Source organism: Trichoderma atroviride, chromosome 2, assembly GCF_020647795.1.
Source record: "Trichoderma atroviride chromosome 2, complete sequence".
In the NCBI taxonomy this organism is placed as follows: Eukaryota; Fungi; Ascomycota; class Sordariomycetes; order Hypocreales; family Hypocreaceae; genus Trichoderma; species Trichoderma atroviride.
The window spans coordinates 4,628,789-4,650,337 of NC_089401.1; the positions used below are offsets into that span (position 1 = coordinate 4,628,789).

Below are 21,549 nucleotides of genomic sequence, written 5' to 3' on the forward strand. Positions count from 1 at the left end.
ACCTTCTCTCATACTCCATATATCCCCATCTATAAAAGAACACCTCTCCAGTGCAAATGCATCACCATCTCCCCCCGTTCTATAAGTTTTTTTTTTTCCAGTGTGCGGTCGTATCATACACAGAAATGTGCTTTATATGCTAGGTACCTACCTTGTTTATGCAAACATTAAAAATGATAAAAAGACAAAAGGGGAAAAAAAAAAGAGAGAGAATAGAAAATGATAGGGAGCCAAGGTAAACTCGCCCAATAGAACTAATCGCCTGCAGCACGAGTTCATCTGAAAAAGCGCGTAAAAGGGCGTGCCATTATAGAGACGCCCGTCACCAGTGGAGCAGATAAAGCACACACGCACCGGAAAAAGAAAAAAAAAACCACCAGAAAAAAATAATTTGTGTGATGAGTAGCCGGATAGAAAAAAAAATTCGTTGCACATCGAATTATGTCCACTCTACTTCTTCTCACCGGAAGAAGGCGTTCAAAAAAACATATAAAAAAAGTATGCAGGGTATATGTATATCACGCGACGCATCTCCCCCTCCACACGCTCTCCAATATTATCGTCACATGGGCCATAGGAACCACCTTCAATCCCACGCTTGGCCCGTCTTTCCTGAGGCCGCCCTCCCTTCTATCTAGTTAGCACCTCTCTATTCAATGAAATTTACGGCCCGTCGATGGGGTCAGCATGCAAAATGAAAATCAAACGTTCAAGGGCCCTTGTATAGAGCTCCCCTTGATGCAATATAAATCGCCACGCTCCACAGGGATATGCCTGCTCTGTATCAGACCAGCCCAGCGAGGAACAGTCCTATAACTGGCTTTTGGCTTCCGTGACGGGTGCATCATTTATGGAGTCGGCTATGAAATCTGAGATGGCTTCGAAGTAGCCCTCCTCTAGCACGCTCGAGTTGTGATCGCCACCCGGGAAGGTCTTCCACGTCTTGCTGAAAGAGGTGGAGACATTGAAAAGCTGGGTCATATGACTGGGTCTGCAGTTGTATTCCTCTTTGGTTAGCTTTGATATCAGATATCAGAGAGAAGAGGGTAGTGTAAAGGTATAACTGAGTGTTGGTGTGGGATCGATCAGGGTTTGATAAAAAGAGTTTTTAATCAGGGCCACGAATGGCTCAGATTTTGTGGGTGATGCAATTTGTTCATCATTCTGATCCCGGGAAAAGGTAAAATGTAAAGGATATGGCTGTAGTAAAAACTTACGGAACAATCTCATCTTGTAGACCGCTAAGGAACAAGATGGGAACCTTGGTGATGGACGGCAAGGTTGCCTCGCTGGGCCAGACCTGGTGGCACAGCAGTGTGAAGTATTTGGCAGGTGGAAGAACGGAAGGAATGAGCTTGCGCATGGAGAGAAAAGTATTTTCCAAGATGAGGCCCACAATGTCGCCCCGTTCTTGGTTCTTGGCCACTAGCTTGATGCTGACGGCTCCACCGAGACTCTGGCCGTAAACAATGAACCGGTGATGCCTCGTTTCCGCTCGCTCGCGCAGGTAGTTGAGTCCGGTCTGGGCATCGATCCCCAGGCCCGACTCGTCTGGTTCGCCGGTGGATGCGCCGTAGCCTCGATACTCCAGCATAAAGACGTTGCAGCCAATCATGTTGATGAGGACGCGGGCGATGGGCAGGCGGTGACCGATATTGCCTGCATTGCCGTGGAACATGATGATTGTCATGTCCGAGTTCTTGCCGCCACGGGGGCCGCGAATGTAGTAGGCCGACAGCTTCTCGCCATCGTCGGTGGGGATGACCAGCTCTTCAAAGTCTTTGATTCCGAACTGTGTAGGGCGCGGGATGTCGGTTCGTGAGTTTGTCGGCATATGAGAGGGATAGATGAGCGCCCTGCAGTCGGTCGCGGTTAGCTTAGCTCGAGCTCGGCTCAGGGTTTGGGTTTGGGACGAAACGACGTCGACGCGATAGGGCCCAGAGTGGGCTGGGGGGATTGCAGACTGCGTCTTGGGGGCTGGAAATTGGGACTCGTAAGCTGGACGGCTACGCACTTTTGTTTGAAGTAGAGGAGGGACGTGAGGATAGCCGCAATGCCCTGTGAGTCGAGGTTCGCGGTCAGTGTCTGCCAATGCAAAGTCGAGGCGCTCCTCCTGCACCGTCGCGGGCTTGGCTTACTGTTGAGGCCAGAGCTGGCAGACGCATGTAGCCTGCAGCCGAGGTCAGGAAAGAGGCGGTCTGGCCAAAGTAGCCGTTCATCATGTTGCTGCCGTGGTGGTGATTGTGGTTGTGATTATTCTTGGTTGCGCCGGGAGGGGGTGTGTTTGACTTTGAGGTCATCTTTCCATTCTTGGGAGAAGGTGTAGTCGAGCGGCGGATTGAATATCGCATGTGGTCCCATACCCAAGCCACAGCAATTCAGCCTGATGACACGACAACATGTAGTCGGGGCAAAAAAGAGGGGCCGCTGGTCTGAGCAACAGGCGAGGCGAATTATACTGGATATTCGATTTCAATAAAGGGAGAGGCGTAGGTATTCGTGAATTAATTTTTTTTTCTCTTTCGCGAGACACCGTGGGTTCAGCGCCTGGGTCCGTAATTCTTCCTTGATCCTTGTTCTGATTGATCCGTTTGCGCAAAAGTTTGTGTCAGGGGTGTCGGCCAGGAAGAGGAAAAAAAAAAAACCAAGAGTCGTCAAAAGATTGGAAAATGCAACACAGCAAAACAAGATAAAAATTATAAAATTAAACGACAGGTCAGCTTAGTCGACGTGGAGCTGCTGGCGGCCGCTGGATGCAGATGCAGATGCAATTGAATTGGACGCCACCGATGCCAGCTGTGCAGATGCAGATGCAGATTGGGTGTGCCGCTGCCTGGAGCAGATAAATGGTCGAATCGTGCGTCGTCCTAAGGCTGCATCGTGTTCCTCAGCGTCCCGTTGGTGGAAGAGAGAAAGTCGGTGGACAAAGGACGAGAAGCGAATTGAAGCAACGAGAGAAGAAGAAGAAGAGAAAAAGGAGCGTGAGGGTGGGTGTGAGAACCCGAGGATTGGTCCGAGGCTTGGAGGGAATGAGGGAGAGAGTGAGGCGATGAAGAGGAAGAGAAGAAGAGAAAACAACTGGAAAAACTCGACGCCAGATCCAATCTAATCCAGGGAGAGGAGAGCACAGGACGGGCCTCGGCGGGTATAACGAGCTCCGTAATAATCTTGCTTGCAATCTGATAGTCGTTAATGAATTGGGTTTAATGGAAATGAGCCTGGCCGAAAATTGGAGTGGAAACGCTCAATCTCCGCGCAGGCGCGAGCTGGTGGCCGGGCTGCCCTGCAGTTAGTTGATGGGCGCGCCGAGCGATTTGCCGTCATTCAAATTTCATTTACTGTCCGGCCTGACGTTGTATGAGGGCCGTTCATATTAATAGTACATGTAGCCACCAGCCTTGTGGGCAGAAGTATTATTAGCCATTGTCTATATGATGCCTTGCCGATCAGAGAAAGGAGTGGTAGAGAGAAGCAGCGGAAGAAGACTCTTGGAAGGCGAGGCAAAAAGGACCTGAGGATCTCGCGGCCCGAAGAGCTAGAGAGCGCTAGATCTGGGGGACCCGGGGCTCTGGACTCACTAAAGCTTCTAGCTGCTGAGAGCTGGAGCTGGAGCTCAGCTACTGTCCGAGAAGCAGGTTTAGTCGCAGCACCAGCGCCATTATACTGGGTCTCGAGGCCATTGTCGCGTGTCTGCCTGGCGCTGGCAACAATTTCTTCTTCACCTGCCAATCAATCGGTCAACAATTGTGATGTGTAGCACACAGAATGACAGCTGTCTGCCGCACTGCATGCTGCATAGCCCTACCGTAGGTGGACATGGATATGGGGCCAGTCGCTACGGATATAGAGACGGACATGGCCAGCCAGCTTTGGATACGTTGATGTGTCCATTGACACGGCCATGATAATGCCCAGATATGGATACCCGTACGGCCGCAGTAGCACTAACACGGCCCTGCAGCCTGGCCGCAACAAAGCTCTTCAGATCAAACGCATCAGACAGTGTGCTGTGCTGTGCGGTGCTGCAATGCAGACGCCTGCATCATGCACTTGGCGACCGGCTGCAGCCTCAGCCTAGCCTCACCTCAGACAAACGGCTGATGTGATGCGATGTGAATGGATTCATGGCCAGCAAACATGCTTCTGTGCTCCGGGTGCAGCAGGCGGTGTCAGCTTTTGCTTGACCGTCTCCCGCTCGAACCTAGCCATGACTCGGACGAAGCAATCAAAACTCATCTTGGGAACGCTGTTTTCTGCACGGCATATGATATGATATCAAATGGACCAGACTACATACAGTGTACTACCGGTGAGACGTGTGTAGCACCGCAGGGTTGCTGCGCGAGGCGCTTTACACGACAACGCCACATACAAATCGTCGATTTCGCAATCTTGATCCAGCACACGACGCACAGCATCCATCTACATCCATATATTCTTCCAATCAAGTGCTAGTGATCTAGCATGTGCCGTAGCCAATGGCTTATCTGATACTCTCCCTATCTTGGATACTGCTGGTATTGTGTACTGTAGCAAGTATCAGGATGCCAGCATCAATCACATTCCACAAGACTTTAATTAGCAAATACTACGAGCAACTACGAGTGCTAGCGGTAATAGCAGCAGCAGTAACATCAGCCGAGGTGTATGTACTAGCTGCAGCTGCATCTCCCGGCATCCCTCCATGATGCCAGGATTCTTTTTCTTCTCAACCGGCTTACGCCTCTGGACCTGCATAGCCGGAGGCAGCGGACAGAGGATTCCTTCCGCATCGAGGAGGTGCCAACCAAGAAGAAGCATTACAAATTTACAAACAAACAGTGCGAGAGAAATGTGACGAAACCCAATAGACAAACGTAGTAAACGTACGATGGGCATTACTCGTACATTGGAAAGTTAGAGGTGAGATGTCAGTAATATCAGTAAGACATGTTATCTTGTGCTTTTTACCGCTCTTATCGATGTTGACATGTCGCAGACCATTTTCACTTTCTCTCAGTCCAACACGGGCCATTGACCTCATTCATCATCTTACATGGCCGAGCTAGGCAGAGGGATTCAGATTTGGCCCAATCCGCGCTGCTCTTCGCCGGGGTCTGAGCTTTGAAACATTGTGACAGCAGATCTGGGGCAGACGCCATTCCTAGCATAGCAGTTCCCAATGGCAAATGTCTCTCGCATCGAGCGGCAGTGTGATAAAAAAATCCAAAATACGAGGCCTACTGCTCTTTGGTATGTAGATACGGCGGCCCGGGTCCGGTAATCACAGGATACAAATGAAGAATTGCTTTTTGTGTATCAAGCACACACTAGATACATGTTAGTAGTTGGTGATGGTGTTAGTGCAGCGCCACCACCGCGAGATGCTCGTAAACCGGCCATCTCATGGCCGCGAGTAAACACCATCCGGCCCTTGGCCCTGAGACACGCATGATGCAGCCATGCATTGCATGCCTCATCCCCTCCCCGAGGGCCAGAAACAAGGCATGCGGTGCAGCGACTTTGGGCCAATGCCGCTGCTAGCACCATGCCCGGAGCATCTCCATCCACCCATCCACCACCCAACTGGCCATCTGCGCATCTAGTCGCCACACGTGCCGCACATCTCATTTTAAATCCTACATATGACCTCTTTTTTTCAATGCAGAATGGAGGTGGGCAGCCGGCAGTGGCGCGAGGAGCGCGTGAGGCGAGATGGCGAGAGAGCCCGGCTCAGATGGATGGATGAATGGGCGCCATCGCGTGCTGCTGTTCCAGACCAATATAGAGATGGGATATTACGACTGAGACACTCTTTGATAAGCCCAAACATCGAAGCAAGCTGCCAACGTGACGGTACTAACAGTAATGCTAGCAATGCTAGCAATGCTAGAAAGGCTGCGTACCTGTGTTAGCACGAGTTGGCACTGCCTGGTATTGCGGCCATTGCTGGTGGTGCTCCAGCTTGTAGCATCACCAACCAGACGCAGCACACGCCTCGTTTTCTTCGTCCCCTCCCGGAACACCACCCGCAGTCCCGCCGTCGCTGCTTAGCACATGAAAGGATAAGGGAACAAGATGCATGCACTACTTTAGCAGCAAACCGGGCTGCATATTCCCTGGGCGCACGTAGCGCTGATCTTGCTGGGCCGGCAAATGGGGTCGACGCAGAGCTTCCCACAGCCTTGAAAGCCCTCTGCTGTTCCCCCCCTTCACGGCGCAATGCAAGATGGGCGACGCGCATCACATCCTCGTCGTGGATTGGGCCGTCCCTGCGTCGACGCAACAGTAGCAAGTGCTGGATGGACGACATGGGCTGCGGTCTCGTCTCTCGTCTCGTCTTGACTTGGCCTCCTGGCGCTGACACGGAGCCGGTTGGGCGTCTCAAGTGGCCAGCCGGATGGGGGCCTGTTAGCTCTTTGGTTTGGGTTGATGCTTCAGATTTTGCTTTTTGCGCTGATGTTGGCGCTCGCAGCATAGGATGGGCCAGTTAGCGGCTGCAGCAACGCCGCCAATAAAGGGGGAGGCATAAGGTTTGCGCTCGAAAGCCAGAATCAAGGGGAAAGGGAGCGGTGACGACGGTGTGTTTTCTCTATACAGCAGCTCGCAGCGCAGCGTGTAAGTGCATGTCTTGACGCAATGTGCTTGACAACTAATTCGGCCCCCATGACTCTGTCGCTGCTAGCCTGGCATGATATCGAAGTTGGGTGTTACAGCTGTATGTAGCGGCACACACACGCAAAGCGACCGCCTTTTTTCTCTACACTTTGGCCGTTTCCCTTGTCGAGTCTTGCCACGCTGTAACAATCGTCGTCATCACCGTCGTTTCGGGCAGCTACAGGAGTCGCAACCTCTGGTGTTGTTCGACTTTCGGTGATGAAATCAACCACCACGTCGACAACCGGCGCACAGAGTCATCCGCCTTGGCCATTCCCTGCCAACCGTTTGCTGCTTGGGCGGCCAGCAGAGCCCCAAAAGTCGCCTTCGCCGTCGGGTTGAGCCGCTACGACGACTCCCGGGCGTGTCTCTGCGCTGCTTAGCTCATGTGACCGCCGTGCAAATCAAGCTCCCGCAGCCAATCGTCGCGCTGCCTCACCCGAGTTTCGAGTGGCAGCGCCGTGGTTGCCGGGGCGTGTGCGTAGCAGCGAGATCTCGACTGGGGCATTTCTGGCTTTTGCTGCTCGCCGTTCACCGCAGCAAGGCAGGATTTTTTTGGCCTTTTTTGTGCTTTTCCATGGCTTTGCAGTTTTTTTTCCCTCCCACACTTGGGACGCAAGGCGCCAATAGACGAGCCCTAAGGCAGTGTCTGGTGCCCAACAGGGATCGGGATGGCCAGCCAGGACAAAGAAATGGAACACCAAAGGAAGAGAGAGGAACAATGTTGCATGTGCAAGGTTTCTCGCCGACGTCGTCGTGCAGCGGCGCAGGCAGGGAGCAAGAAAAAAAAAACAGTAGCTGCAGCAGCTAGCCGCTTGCCTTGCCAGAGGATAAAATCAGACCGCAGACGCTGAATCCAAAGCTGGAGCGTCGCATCCGCCGTGCCATCCCGTGTCTCGCCAACAGACTAAATAAAGCCCAGCAGCCGACTGGCTACCCGTTTGCAGTCAAGTGCTATTTTATCCTTCGCTTCTTGCTTTTTTGCCTTGTTGCTGCTTCATCTCGCAACTCTCCTCATAGCCGTCGAGCTGAAGGTTTGACGCTTCCCCGGCGCTATCAACCACCATCAACCGCCGTCAGGCCCTGGCCGAGTCCCCCTCCACCCCTCTAAATCGCCCCTCCATTCCCCATTGCCCGCCCGCCATTCCCTCCTCCCGTTCGTCGAGGGGCCTATCAGGTAAACTAATTTTTTTTCTCCTTCGTCTCTGCCAATTTTTTTCTTTCCTCGTTTCTTCACACGCCCTCAGATTCTGAGACGCATTCCTCCAACAAGGCGCTCCCTTGCGTCCCCGCGAGCCTTTACGAGACGCCACGAAACACTACGAAGCCGTAGTGGGCTGCATTCTTTTCTTTATTCGCTCCGTGCGTTGCGCCTTTTGCTTTGCTGGGCCAGGAAAAAAAAGAAAGAAAATTCTCACCTACCTGCCCATCTCTCCACAACGACCGGCGCCAACAAAGGCCTGACAGCAGCAGCAACAACAAAAGGGGAAAAAAAAAAAATCCAGCTGGAAACGCCCGTCTGCCTGCTTTGACGCTGCCGCAGCCGCTGCACCTCAGCGTCTCCATCCTCTCGCCGTCGAATCGCGACCCCCGTCAAAAAGCAAAACAAAATAAGAGACCGCGGCCACTCACAATCCAGGAACCGGCCAACTCTATCGCCCCGTCCAATCAGTCGCGCCGCCAACATGGTTTCCTTCTCGTGCGAGGTACGCACTAGCGAACTTACATGCTTGTTTATGCCCTCCCGCTTTGTCTAGTCCCTTGTTGTTCTGTCATTCCCTCTTGTGGCGTTGCGCTGGCCCCCTGGTCGTTTCTGCGTGCTCGACACAGCATGCGATGCCTTGATAGCCTGACATCACCTTTGCTTTGCGCACGCCACCCTCCGCGTCCCGCTGTGAGATGCCACCACCACACGCTGCGCCGTACGAGCATTTCGCAACAAGGCGCCGCAGCGCTATTTCGAGCTGCATCCCTCATGCCCCGTTCCGCTGATCCCCTCTGGTCCACTCGGCTGTCTCTGCCAAACTCCCCTCCCCCTCACCCCCTACCCTCCCCTACCCGCAACCGCGCTTCCTATATCCATCCACAGCTCGCATCACCTCGTCTGCATTGCACTAGTCTCTTTCTCAACTCCCGAATCCTCGACCTCGACCTCTTCTCTAACCTTTGTTTACATCTAGGCGTGTGGTGACGTCCTGACCAAGAAGAAACTTGATCCTCATCGCAGTCGTTGTCACGGCGCAACCTTTACCTGTATTGATTGCATGGTATACTTTCCCGGCACCCAGTATCGTTCGCATACAGTAAGTCCTCCACCTGCTTTCGATAAAGCTGTCGCACCCTTGTCTGGCCATGCTCTTCCTGTTTGGCGAGCTAACATTCCGCCAGTCTTGCATGAGCGAAGAGCAGAAATACCAAGGCGCATTATACAAACCAAAGCAGAACAAGCAGCAGCAGCAAAACCAGCAACACTATCAGCAGCAGCAGCCGCAGCATCAACAGAAAAAACAACAGCCCAACATGAACTCACGCCGTTTAGACATGGCCAACACACTGGCCCTGCAGCCCTTTGTCGAAGACGTCGGCGAAGACAAGGAGTACGAGTCGTGGCACGAGTACGAAGTCCGTGACAACCAGTCTCCTCCCCCACGCGCCCCAAGCCCTCCCACTGCAAACTCCTCCGGCGACGAGCACGTCAACGTTTTCGACTTTCTGGACAACTCACAAACCCCAACCGCCTCCAACGTGAGCCGCCGTCGCGAGCGAAAAGCCCCCGATACGTCCGACACTACCTCTCTTGTCCGCTACGAATCCAAGACTGGTGAGCTCCTCGAGCCTACCATGGACCAAGATGAAGAGCCTCTTGTACAATATGGAACAGGCCCTGTGCCCGCCTCTTTCGCCACTCCTCAGACCAAGACTGAGCGACGAAAGCCAAAAGAGGGCGATTTGAACAAGGACAAGAAGCGGAAGCGCTTGCACGTTGACGTCGCTGGCGACCAGATCATGGCAGACGCACCTCCCGTTCTCCACTCTGGCCTCACTGGCGGCCTCAAGAACATGATGCGACCTGACTTCCCACCTTCACCTGATTACTCTGGAGACAACATTGCCGAATCGCCAACAAGCCCGCTCAAGAAGACGAAGCACACCCGACACCACAAGAGCCACCACTCCCACACGGTGAACAACAGCATCTTTGGCATGATTTCTGGCTCTCCGCCAAAGACCAAATCGAGCAAGCACAAGTCGTCCTCCAAGAAGCACTCTCATCGCAAGCACGACAAGAAGGAGCCCAAGCTCATCGAGTACCGACCAAGCTCCAAGGAGGGCAAGCGGGACAGCCTTGACGGACAGATGATTGTCTTCAAGCCCCGCGCCGATGTCTTCCTCAGCTTCGTCAACAAGGGACCAGAGAGCGAGCGCGGCTGCAGCATGAACAAGGCATTGAAGCGATTCCACCGAGAACGCCAGGCTGTTGGTGCCAGCACTCCCAAGGTCAAGGATGAGAAGGAGCTGTGGCGATCACTGAGACTTCGACGCAATGACCGAGGCGAGATTGTTCTCTTTTCTATTTAAGCTTTCGACAAACAAGAAGTAAAACGGGAAAAAAGGACACCAAAAAAAAAGGAAAAAAATCAAAAACGTCATTATGACAATAACACCATGACTCGATTCTACTCTATGGAGTGGAATCGACTCCATGTTACATGGATACAGGAGTTTTGCCGAATTATCTTGTTTTCTCTGACAGCGTTTTTACATGCTTGGTCGGAATGGAAATGTACCACTATGTCTTTCTATCTGTCATACTATTCTAAAGGGTTATGGATAGACGGGCAAACTTTTTGGCCTTCCCCCTTGTACCAACATTATCATCATCATTATTATCGACATCATTCCCGCAATCTTCCAGCCGAGCTGGCGCCGTCGTGGAAGCAAATTGTTATGTTTTGCAGATCACGATTTGGCGACTAGCTGTGCTATGGACCGGGAGTTTGTCATCTACTTAATCTTGTGGCATATTTAACTTTTTTTCTTTTTTCTTATCTTGGGATGGAAAATATGGGCATCTGGGAGCGGTAATGACGGAGGCTGAATGATACCATGAAAGAGGAGGCGCTGAAAGGAAAGCTACATCTTCTTCATCTTCTTCTTTTCACCAAACTTTTTTTTTTGTCTTTTTACTTTTTTTTTTTCCTTTCTTCTTCTTCATGTACGATGGCATATGGGGTGGACGATTTGGCTGAGAAGCCTAGCAAGGCATGGTTCTATTTTGTCATGGCTTTTTGATGATTTATTTTCCTTTGTCTGATTCTATCTATTTTCCCACAAACACACGTATTACTACTACTACTACTATGTACAGAGTATTACGATTCTAGCATCCAAACATCATCTGATTTGTTTGTTCAATTCAAATAAGAAGTAAAATTAAAAAAAAAAAAAAACTTGATGGCTCGCTCACATGACGCGTAACGGGAGAATATGCTGCACCATGGCCTCTCTTCTACATAGAGGGCATTCGGGCTTCTCTCTGACCCAATCACCTATGCACTCCCAGCAAAACACATGGCCACATTGCGTAGCCGAGGGATCCTTCATCTCCTCGAGACACAATGTGCATTTTCGTTGCTGGCTCCCCTTTATGTATCCCATGTGCTTTTCGTTTTCGAGGTTGAATCTCGGGACGCCGCTGCTCGTAGGGGTGTTTGTGACTCTGGCGATATCCAGCTTGCTCGCCTGGGGCCCATTGGTGCCCGCGCCGCTGATGAGAAGTTCATTATTGCTCGCGGAGTAGGTGTTGTTGTGGCTCAGCGAGACTTCGACTTCGCCAGAGTGGAACCCAGCTCTCTCGCGCTGAACCGCCGCGGAGGAAAACGTGTCGCGCACGTGGAGGAAGGCCTGCACGCCCATCTGGATGGCGAGCAGGACGCCCAGGAGCTCGTAGCCGCCGCGGTCGGGGCTGTCGGGTACGGTGCGCGTGAAGACGTACCGCAGGGAAAGGAGGCGCTTGGTGAGCTCGTAGTACGTGCCGTTGAAGTAGAAGAGCGCGAGGACGACGGCCTGGAAGGGCGCGGCGGAGGTGATTGACGAGAGGTGCGTGGAGAGGTACTCGCATATGCGCGCCTGGCGGGATTTGGCTTTCCCCTGCTGTCGCAGCGTGGCGAGGCGGCGGTCGACGAGGCGTCGTAGGCGGGCGCGAAGGCCGGGGAGGATGCGGCCGGCGAGGTAGGGCAGGAGGACGGTGCCGGCGATGTAGGCGGCGCGGGTGCGCAGGCCCGGCAAGGCGAGCGAGGAGGCAGCGTCTACCTGGACGAGGTCGCAGTATTCCTCGCCGAGGGTGCGGTTGCCCGGCAGGGTGGTGAGGGCGAAGTAGAGGAGGGCGGCCGAGGTGCGCAGCTCCGGGGCGAGGGAGTGGGCGGAGCGGGCGCCGAAGAGGCGGCGGTAGAGGTCGGTGAGGGAGTTTGCGAGGTGGCCGGTGAAGTAGGCGTCTTTTTGGTGGGAGCGGACGATGTCGGGGGCTGTGGCGAAGGGGTAGGGCGTTGTGGAGGATGGTGATGGTTGTGATGGTGTTGTTGTAGCCATGGCTTATGTAGGATCTGGGTGCCGCGAGTTTGATGTTGCTATTTTTCTGGTGGAAGCTGGGTGATGGTATTTCTGAGAGAAAGAGAGTAAAGTTCGTCAGAGTAGCAGCATTTCGCAGTTTCAAAGCGTTGACGGTGATGGAAGACTGGGATTGGTAATGTTGAGAGATGAAGTTGAAAGCTGGAAAGAGATGTCTTGGGTCTAGTTGGCTTTCGGCTGTGCGGTAGCGCTAAAGCTGGACCTCGGAACGGGGTTTTAGTAGGGACTGGACCCATGTGCTGTTGCGATCGGCTAGCCTAGAATATGCGCCGAAGGAGGTGTGCTGGTGACATGCAACAACAGGATCGATATAAATTCCATGGTAGATGTAGAGAACGCTGATTTTAAACATTTCGGGGACAAATCAAGTCAAATCAAGTCGAATCAAGTCATATCAGTGTCTGAATACTGGTATCTGGGAACGCTTTGCTTTGGGTAGGAATAGAGATGTTACTGTAGACAGAGAATCCACCACCGTTGCTACAGGTTAGAGCATTCGACATTGATATCTACGGATGGCAATTGCAGATGGCAATTGGATAAGTACATCCTCGATAATAAACCTCACACAAGGTACAATGTTTCAAATCATTACACAGCGCATTCAAGTCTCGTATCGACATCCAAATAAGGTTATGGCGCCCATCAACAACGTGTGTAGCTTGTAAGCTGCCTAAATCTTTAGCACCGAAAATGGGGCACGACAGCACTGGAGATTAGATTCACACCACTCAATCACTGTAACACACACTGCCGGTTGCAGCAACCTTTTTCCGCACCTACCCACCGATTAGGGACAGCTTGGTCCTTTGCAGCCTCAGACATCATCTCCTTGCTCGCATTGAATCGACTGTCAATCGACCACCAAGACTCAACGTGCGCAGGAAGAGCACCGCCGTTTATTCTCCCACCTTTCAGGACCCATCACAGAGGATTCCCCTCCATGTCCATTCCTTTCATGGTCCTTTGCAGGTGCAATTGGGTTGACAATTCGCTTCCACCATGGACGGCGATCCTGCTGTTGAGCCTCAGCTTGACAGCTTCAGTCTGACATTTCCTCTGCCATATCGCGTTGGCTTTATAGTCACTCTAGGTTGGTTTCTTGTGTTCCCGTCAATTGAATCTGCTTTCACGTAATGCGCCCATATGCTGACAATCTGTGCTTCCAACCGACAGCTGTATGGGGATGGGGCCTCAACCTCCACTGGCTGCAAGCCTTTCGAATCGACGTTCCCTCCTTGATCCGATATCCTGGACGAAACTCGCCGCAACATATAACACACCATTTATCGACATACCGACTCGCAATAGTTCTATCGGCTCTCTTCTCGCTGTCCATCACGATATTCTGGCTCTGCACTTGGCGCGTGCCGTCCAGGGTCATTGCTTACGACTGGATGCCAATGACATATCTGGTGGCGATAATCGCACTCTTCTTCGTCCCTCTGCGTAACCTACCTACCGGCGGACGAAAGCGCTTCCTGGCGACGCTGCGGCGGGTGAGCATTGGCGGTATTGCAGAGGCCAAAGACGGCAAATTTGGAGACATTCTGCTGGCGGATGTCTTGACGTCGTATGCCAAAGTGTTTGGCGATGTGTTTGTGATGCTGTGCATGTTTTTCAGCGCGGGAGGCTCCTCGACGGACCATCCCAACAGGAGCTGTGGGGGTACACTCATTATTCCCATGCTCATGGCTGTGCCCAGCATCATCCGTTTCAGGCAGTGCGTCATTGAGTACCTGAGAGTTCGACGGGCCCCGTACAAGGAATCCACCGGCTGGGGTGGGCAGCACCTGGCCAACGCTCTCAAGTATTCTACCGCATGTCCCGTCCTCATCACCAGTGCCATGCAAAGGGGGGGTTGGGCCGGATATTGACACGGCTTCCTTGCACCGAGCCTGGCTGGTGGCAGTCTTGGTCAACTCGCTCTACTCCTTCTACTGGGATGTTGCCAAAGATTGGGATCTGACACTCTTTTCATCCAGAGAGCGGGTATCAAATCACCATCCATGGGGGCTACGCGATCGGCTTGTCTTCCGCTCAGCTGGCCTATACTATACTGTCATCGGCCTTGATCTGATGCTACGCTGCTCGTGGTCGATGAAGTTGAGTCCACATCTCGACAAATTCAGCGATTATGAGAGTGGCATCTTCTTGATTGAGCTGCTGGAGGTGTTTCGGCGATGGATGTGGATATTCTTCCGTGTCGAGACGGAGTGGATTAGGAATTCCTCCACCGGGCTCGGCGTTGACGATATTTTGCTGGGTGACTACCAGGGAAAGGACGACGATGACGACTAGAAGGCGCAATAAAACTCAACTCTATGGAGTCTCTTCAGCTGGATGAAGCCTATTTTGGGAGACATGTCACTCTGTCCAGGGCAACTTGCGCGCTGGGATGGAAACATTTTTTATAATCAATTTCTATTTATATAGACATACCTTACTTACCTTACATATAATACCTAGTTCTTGTACGTATCATCACTACTAGTTTTACATGGGGTCCAAAAGGGATTGGGGGCGGAGGGTCTGCTCCAAAGCTGCAGGCAAGGCTGGCTAATGAGCAGCTGTCCACGCCACCATGAGGGATTAGAACGGACGATGTGGCCTGGATGATTGGGGAAATAAGAAAAGGTCGGCTAAGCGTTCATGGATCTGTCCATCTTTTTTTTTCTCCGACCAGGCTGTTGGCCATCGCCCACTTCAACGGCTAGCTTGGAGCGGCCCTACCGCTAAGACAATATATCGACATGACCAAGCACGGCAATGGGCGGCCCACGCGGAGACGAAGAACGATTTCCGACACGAGCAAACGAAATGAATCGAGTCCGCAGACGCGCCTTAATACTATATGGCGCTCAATGTCCGTCAATTGCCAGCATGAATATGTGTAATTAGCTGCGAAAATCATGGGTTTGAAATAGGCTTGAGCCTGCGGAGCTCGTTTTCTGCACGACTCCGCTTGCAAGGGATAGGTTCATGGCTCGAGGATGATCCTATTTCCAAATCAACAAGCATATATGCCTGTACTCCGTATGTCCGTGACTGCGCACCTGCATCCGCGTCTCATGTGTGCTTCGCATCATGAGACGGACACTTCGGAAGGCAGGACGGCTGTTTGAGAAGTTGCAAGGATCCTCTCTCTTCTCTCTCCACTCGCTTTTCTTCGGCCCCCTCTTTCTGTCCACGCCAGCAAGAAGAACGGCCCCCCTCAGGAAGAAGCACCTTGGCACATCTTGGGAGTGAGCAGAACTGGAACCTCCCCGAAAGAGCAGGACAAGATGCTCAGGCGACGTTGCAGTGTCCTCGTTGTAGAGGGGGCCGCAAAGGCCAATGCCCTGCACACCACGACGCCGTTCAAGCCCTAGGCGTCAGCGTGGCAGGTTTCCCGCCGTGCTCCATTCCGGCACCTTGGGTTGAGCTAGTCCACTGACAGACGCTGGCAGTGCTACCAAATGATGCAAGGAGGCATGGCAGAGACGAGAGCTTGCATGGTAATGCATGTATAGTGGCGGCATGCTACAAGTATGTGCCCGTCGCAGCGGTGCGGGCCAAGGATACCATGTGCCGGACAGGGGACCCCGAGCGACGTTGAAAGCGAGATTGCGTTCCAGACCCAAGCACTTCGTATGCTGGGTTGAGCTCGGGGATTACCACCACGCTGCATAAACGGGGGGAAATGGGTTGGGATACCCAGCACTTCGGACGGGATACAGAGCAGTCGGCCGAGGCAGTCCGTCTTTGGTGGGAAAACGAGCTCCAGAGACATGCAGACTGAAGAAACGAGGCTAGAGCAGGGTGGCGGCGATTGAGGTGCCGAAAGGATGTCAGACTGGAATGCCGGATCAGTTATCATGACGCAACGAATCTGCGTTTCGTGTGGGTGCCAGATGGACAGAAGGCTGAGAGAACCAGAGAAGGAAGAGAAGGAGGAGGCAGACGATGTCACATGGGACGACGCTAGGAAACGAAACGAAACCACGCCGGCGCCGCGCATGGGCATGGCTAGGCAGCCTTATCCGGACCGCAGCCCCCCAAGGGTTGTTGCAACTTGGCAAAGGATCAAGGCTCCTGTCCAGCGGGCCACGGGCCGCCTGGGCTTGGGCTGTCAAGTGTCATTAGCCTGGCGGTTTCTTGCCCGTTTTCAATCTATTCCTACTGCTGCCGTCCTGTTTAGCCTTTTTGTCGTGGACAAGGCCGGCGTGGCTATGGTGTAAACGAGGCTCCTCGTTTTGTCTCCGGGCTTTGCTCATGATTCTCGGGTGCTTGGCTGCGGAGTTTACCGTACACTCTGCCATGGTCACGCATATCATTTGTCTTTGCCAAGCTGCTATAATCCAAATAGAGGAGTGGGCAAGCTGCTGCTCCTCCACCCGGCAGTGATGATCGGCCATGCCGGCTGAGACTGCTTGTACTATTCATGTACCTACAGTATCATCTTACTGCTTGCCTGACTATTCACACCCTCCTATCCACGCCCTGCTGTTCGAGTTTTTATTCTACAACTTTTACGTGGCTGTAGTATATATTGTTGCACCGTACTCCTACTGCTGCGTCGTATGCCGAGCGGTATATGCATGCAGAATATGCAGTACGTAGAGCAAAGCACATGCCTGCTATAACATCTACAAACGGCATGCCTCTTTGGTATGATCTTGAATGCACCATCACAGCGGATTACTGCATCTGACGTTCCTACACACAACCACACGATCTCACGCACGGCCGCTGGATAGCCAGCGATTCTTCAGAGCATTAGCTTGCTGCCTGTGCGTCTCCTCTCGCACTCGCTCTCTTTTAGCTTGAGATCGAAGGGGTTGATAATCCTTGTGGGGGTGGCTCCAAGCACGGGCTCCGTGGTGTGTTTTTTTCTGCTCCATCGCTGTCACTGTCAATTTCATACCCCAGAGGCCGGAATACCCAGTTCCACGTGGGTTCTTTTGGATAGCCTGACCCTGCTGCCTCGCATTGCCTGCGTTGGGGTCCGCCTGTCTTATTATACCAGGTGCGCCCGCTGTTCTGGTTCTCGGATCTCTTCTTTCATTAACACTCTTCAACAGGCCAATTTCTGGTTCGAGCTGGAGAGACAGTTCTCAACCTCACTCAACCACTAGCTCTTGGTCACCAAAGTGTTATTCACAACCGAGAAGATGCTCCACACGCGGTCTGTATCCGACCCGCCGCTGAGCCCGACGACGCTCGGCCCTATGGAGTCGTTTGCCTCGTTGAATCGCCCGACGACGCCTTCACCTGCGGCACCAAACAATGCCCAGGCCTACATGAAGAGGGCTCTTCCGCCTCTGCCTCCTCCTGCGTTCAATCCCGGAGCGATTCCACCGCCTCTCAACATCAGGAAGAGCAAGCCACCATCCCTTCCATTGGCACCAAGCGCGCCGTCGTCTCGCCCAGTATCAAACGAAGCTCCACCACCACGTCGTGAGGTTCGAAGCGTCTCCCCTCTTCCCGCGCCTAGCACCCCTGTGAAGGGCTCCAACCCTCTTCACCTTTCGACCATCTCGAGCAACAACTCCAGCCCGGTGCATACTCTCAAGCCGCGGAAATCCAAAAAGGTTCTGCAGCTTATGGGACTTGACGTTGACGTTATGAATGCTGTTGGTGTTGCTCCTCCGGAACCCAAAAGAGAGCCCGTTGTTAGAAGTAGCCGAAGTCTTGAGCGAGCACCAAATCTGAACGCCACAACTCTGCTACATCTTCCAGAGGAAAGTTTGATACCCGTATTGGAGGATGATGACGGCAGGGATAGCACGTCTAGCAAGAAGAGCTCTTGGGGGCCAGGGTCGCCGCATTCTGCTTCCAGACTGCCGCTGGGCCCTAAACAGTCTGTCCGACGCCGCCGCAGTGCTCGAATCTTTGATCAAGACGATACTGGGCATTTGGTTATTCAAGAAACCTTGATGTCCAACTTGGATCTGAATGACGATGACGATGAAGAATTACTAAGCGAAGAGGACATGACAATGGAAGAGTACCACAAGTTTGCTTCTGAGCTTGCCCACTCGTCTGCGAGAAAGCCTAGCCACGAAGAGTCGCGACCTACCACGGCGACTCAGGGCAGGCGGTCATCCATCTTGAGCTTGGCCCACGGTCGCCTCCGACGGAAGCCAACCAGTGCTTCGGAATCTCGCCATGGGAGACTGGGCAGCAGCAGCTCTGCCGAACATCCATCCCAAGCCCCGGCTCCTGCAGCGCCTGAGGAAGACGCCGTGCCCAAGAGCGGATGGGATAGCGATTCAGACAGTGAGGATGATCGCACAAGCAGAAGCATTTGGCCCAGGGGCCGCTCCTCCAACAACAAGGGGAGAGACTCGCCAGCCAGCATGACGCGCCATGATGATGATGCGCGCGGATCGCGAGGATGGGCCAAGGGAGGTTTGCTGAATGTTGGCAAGAGACGAAAAGACCAGCAGCAAGCACCGCGCGACTTTGGCAGCGTGGACGAGAGAAGCTTTGCGTAGAGCAAGCACACACACACACACACACACACTAAAAGTTTGGCTTTTTTTTTTCTTCTTTTCTCTCTTCTGTGTTTTTTTTTTCCCTTGATGAAATGAAGGCATGATCAACAAATGGGTATGAATCTATGGACAAGCATGGTGGATTATACTGGGGCTCTCTCTCTCTTTTTCTTTCCTTGTTTTTTTGTACACTCTCCCTGTTCTTTGTGTTTCCTCTGTCTGTCTTTTTTTGTTTTTTTTTGTGCATTTACGGAGTTGTTGGACTCGCACTTGGATATCCCCCTCCCCCCTTGGTTGGCTGGCAATTTGCCTTTCTGATTTTTTATATACACGACCTTATATACCACGGGCTACTACCTATTTTGTATGTCATTTAGAAGATATTGAACAACCACGGCCCTTAATACCGAAACAAATAATATATCTTATGAATTGAATTACTTGGCTTGTACTAAATCTGCAATAATTAGTGTCTTGGCTAACAATGTCGATTACCTACAATCATCCATGCCTCTCTCCGTTTTGAACTCGTGCAGCAGAGTAGACGCTAAGCTTCCTGTCACTAACGAGGCCTAAAATCTTAGCCAGGGGATCGCTCGCGACGGGCCGATAAGGGAGGGAAAAAAAAACAAAAAGAATCTAGAAGGAAGGATTTGAGAAGAACAAAAACTCCACTGGTCCCGCTTGAAGACGGGGCGGGCGCACAAAGAGTGCACAAGGCCTATTTTTGGTTCGATTAGGGGTGGGCGTGACTGGTAGTTTACGGCAGTTGGGTTTACCAAACGGGCATTTTCGCTGATTTGCATGCGAGTTACGCTGGAGATGGAAGGTTGGGGTGGATTTGGATTGTTTAGAGGATGGATAAAATGCGTTGCTGGAGTGAGGGTGGATGTGTTGGATTGTGTCTTGTGCTGCGCCTTAAATATAGCATCATAGATTTTTTTTCTTCTTCTTTGTTTTGCCTTTGTTGTGTAACGTAACAGACAGAAACGAACGAACGCAGCCCATTCTTTGACGAGCTTCTATTCTGGTAGCATGTGTTGCTTTGAGTACAATGGAATGAGGCAAGACCTAGACAGGCATGCATGCGGCGGGGGTTGGCGACGATGAAAGCCGCAGCCAAGGGATGGTGAAAGGTGGTATGTTGGCATGCCTTGGTTTTTTTTCATGTAAATTCATCTCTTTCTTGGTTTCAAGTATTATGCATTCTTTTTTCAGTTGGTAGCTGAAATTGTGGTGAAAGATACTGTATTAGTGTATCTGAAGCGTAAAAATGGAGCCAAGCAGCATGTAACTGTAATAAGCGGGTGTGCGAGATATAGCATCCAACTTGGCATTTACAATGCGTAATTTTTTTTGGGTTTATTCTCTTCCATCGCTGATTCGCCATCGGTTGATCGGCCGACGAGAGAATTGTCTCTCCTATTGCCATTCCCCGGGTCTGGGTAACTGAAAACAACGGCACATTTCTCCAACTGATGTTTTTGGTGTTTTTGTCTCAGCATAGGCCCTGTCTTACAGTCCAGCGTGACAATCTTCGCCTCATTCGTTGGAATGCCGTTGTAGCTAGCAGACTGACTGGATCTCAATTCATTCTGAATGTTCTTGTGCTGCTTGTTTTCGTAGTTTGCGTAATCTCCCTGAGGGGGCTCTCCTAAGGATATATAAACGTTGAGACGTTCTTGGACTCATCCCATCAGCATCATTTCAACTTTGCATTCGCTCTCTTCAAGTCACTCGCTGCAAATCTCAAAAGAAGCAAAAGCACCCCCAGAATAAAAAGTAGGAAAACGAAACAACATTTTCAATCCACCAAGATGCGTTACGCCATCATCCTCTCGGCCTTTGTCGCCACTGCTCTCGCCGGCGACTGGGACGCCGCCACGCCCGAAAAGACAACAAGTGCTTCATGGCCCGACAAGACATCAAGCGCCGAGTGGTCTGAAAAGACATCAAGCGCCGAGTGGTCCGAAAAGGCAACAAGCGCTGAATGGTCCGAAAAGGCAACAAGCGCTGAGTGGCCCGAAAAGACAACGAGTGCTGAGTGGCCCGACAAAACAAACGCTGAGTGGCCCTCGAAGACGGAAGAAACACACTCGCAAATCACTCCTACATGGGAGGCCCACCCTCACCCTCCCCCTCCCAAGGTGGACTGCAAGCACGTCAAGGAGTGCACCGACGAGGTCGACAAGTGCAGGACCAAGCCTGAAGCCAACCAGGCCGAGTGCTCTTCCGAGTACGCAGACTGCCTCGGCTTCAACCCTCTCAACCCGGAAGCCGATGAAGCCATCAAGCAGTGCGAGGAGGAGGACCACAAGCCCGGCCACAACGAGACTCGCCCCAAGCCGCCGCCCATCATTGTGTCTGGTGCCTCGAGCATGGCACCATTGGGCATCTTTAGCCTTTTGGCTGCTGCCGCTGCCGCTCTCCTGTAGAGAAAAGTGAGCTTGAGTGAACTTTATAGACTTGGATTTTTGGGTTATTGGATGGTAAATGTTAATGGATATCGGGGGGAAGTAATAAACAGCTGCAGTCAGCCACCTATACACGGCAATGGCTTGTAGAGCATGAATAACAAATTTCCGTTTCTTTCTCTTGTTTCAACCTTCATTCTCATTGTTGGCGTAGTGATACTTGTTGTGCTGTGCAAGATCCTCTGCCGTGTAAGTGAAGACCAATCATCAAACCCAATCTCGCAAGTACCGGAATCGAATCGCATTTCCCCGGCGTCGGCCCGCGCCCCCCCGTGGCTTGTGTCATCCGGGCCAAAGAACCCCGCCATCCGCCAAATTCCCAGATCTTGCAT

The 21,549-nt window shown here is 52.3% G+C and overlaps 8 protein-coding genes across 8 annotated transcripts; 6 read left to right on the forward strand and 2 right to left on the reverse strand.

Annotated features, from left to right (window-relative positions):
* Positions 1 to 810: 810 nt before the first annotated feature.
* TrAtP1_004329 (uncharacterized protein) lies at positions 811 to 2,351 on the reverse strand (the record flags this gene model as incomplete). Its single annotated transcript, XM_014083890.2, has 4 exons — positions 811 to 991; positions 1,218 to 1,856; positions 2,015 to 2,058; positions 2,139 to 2,351. 4 exons carry the CDS (start codon positions 2,349 to 2,351, stop codon positions 811 to 813), a joined length of 1,077 nt encoding a protein of 358 aa, XP_013939365.1.
* A 5,970-nt stretch (positions 2,352 to 8,321) lies between these two features.
* Positions 8,322 to 10,215, forward strand: TrAtP1_004330 (uncharacterized protein; the record flags this gene model as incomplete). The annotated part of the gene is made up of 3 exons (XM_014083891.1): positions 8,322 to 8,342; positions 8,817 to 8,939; positions 9,025 to 10,215. The coding sequence occupies 3 exons, from the start codon at positions 8,322 to 8,324 to the stop codon at positions 10,213 to 10,215; spliced, it is 1,335 nt and encodes a 444-aa protein (XP_013939366.1).
* Positions 10,216 to 10,596: 381 nt separating this feature from the next.
* On the reverse strand, positions 10,597 to 12,225 carry TrAtP1_004331 (uncharacterized protein; the record flags this gene model as incomplete). The annotated part of the gene is made up of 2 exons (XM_014083229.2): positions 10,597 to 10,619; positions 11,187 to 12,225. 2 exons carry the CDS (start codon positions 12,223 to 12,225, stop codon positions 10,597 to 10,599), a joined length of 1,062 nt encoding a protein of 353 aa, XP_013938704.2.
* Positions 12,226 to 13,266: 1,041 nt separating this feature from the next.
* On the forward strand, positions 13,267 to 14,141 carry TrAtP1_004332 (uncharacterized protein; the record flags this gene model as incomplete). Its single annotated transcript, XM_014083413.2, has 2 exons — positions 13,267 to 13,357; positions 13,441 to 14,141. 2 exons carry the CDS (start codon positions 13,267 to 13,269, stop codon positions 14,139 to 14,141), a joined length of 792 nt encoding a protein of 263 aa, XP_013938888.2.
* Positions 14,142 to 14,364: 223 nt separating this feature from the next.
* On the forward strand, positions 14,365 to 14,565 carry TrAtP1_004333 (uncharacterized protein; the record flags this gene model as incomplete). Its single annotated transcript, XM_066112257.1, has 1 exon — positions 14,365 to 14,565. One exon carries the CDS (start codon positions 14,365 to 14,367, stop codon positions 14,563 to 14,565), a length of 201 nt encoding a protein of 66 aa, XP_065968340.1.
* A 1,526-nt stretch (positions 14,566 to 16,091) lies between these two features.
* TrAtP1_004334 (uncharacterized protein) lies at positions 16,092 to 16,484 on the forward strand (the record flags this gene model as incomplete). Its single annotated transcript, XM_014083892.2, has 1 exon — positions 16,092 to 16,484. The coding sequence occupies one exon, from the start codon at positions 16,092 to 16,094 to the stop codon at positions 16,482 to 16,484; it is 393 nt and encodes a 130-aa protein (XP_013939367.2).
* Positions 16,485 to 17,417: 933 nt separating this feature from the next.
* TrAtP1_004335 (uncharacterized protein) lies at positions 17,418 to 18,743 on the forward strand (the record flags this gene model as incomplete). Its single annotated transcript, XM_066112258.1, has 1 exon — positions 17,418 to 18,743. The coding sequence occupies one exon, from the start codon at positions 17,418 to 17,420 to the stop codon at positions 18,741 to 18,743; it is 1,326 nt and encodes a 441-aa protein (XP_065968341.1).
* A 1,238-nt stretch (positions 18,744 to 19,981) lies between these two features.
* TrAtP1_004336 (uncharacterized protein) lies at positions 19,982 to 21,525 on the forward strand. Its single transcript, XM_014085007.2, has one exon. The coding sequence runs from the start codon at positions 20,561 to 20,563 to the stop codon at positions 21,176 to 21,178; it is 618 nt and encodes a 205-aa protein (XP_013940482.2). The 5' UTR covers positions 19,982 to 20,560; the 3' UTR covers positions 21,179 to 21,525.
* The last annotated feature ends 24 nt before the right edge of the window (positions 21,526 to 21,549 follow it).

Bases quoted from the DNA above. Each gene is read 5' to 3' on its own strand.
- TrAtP1_004336 (XM_014085007.2), top strand. From the start codon at position 20,561: ATGCGTTACGCCATCATCCTCTCGGCCTTTGTCGCCACTGCTCTCGCC.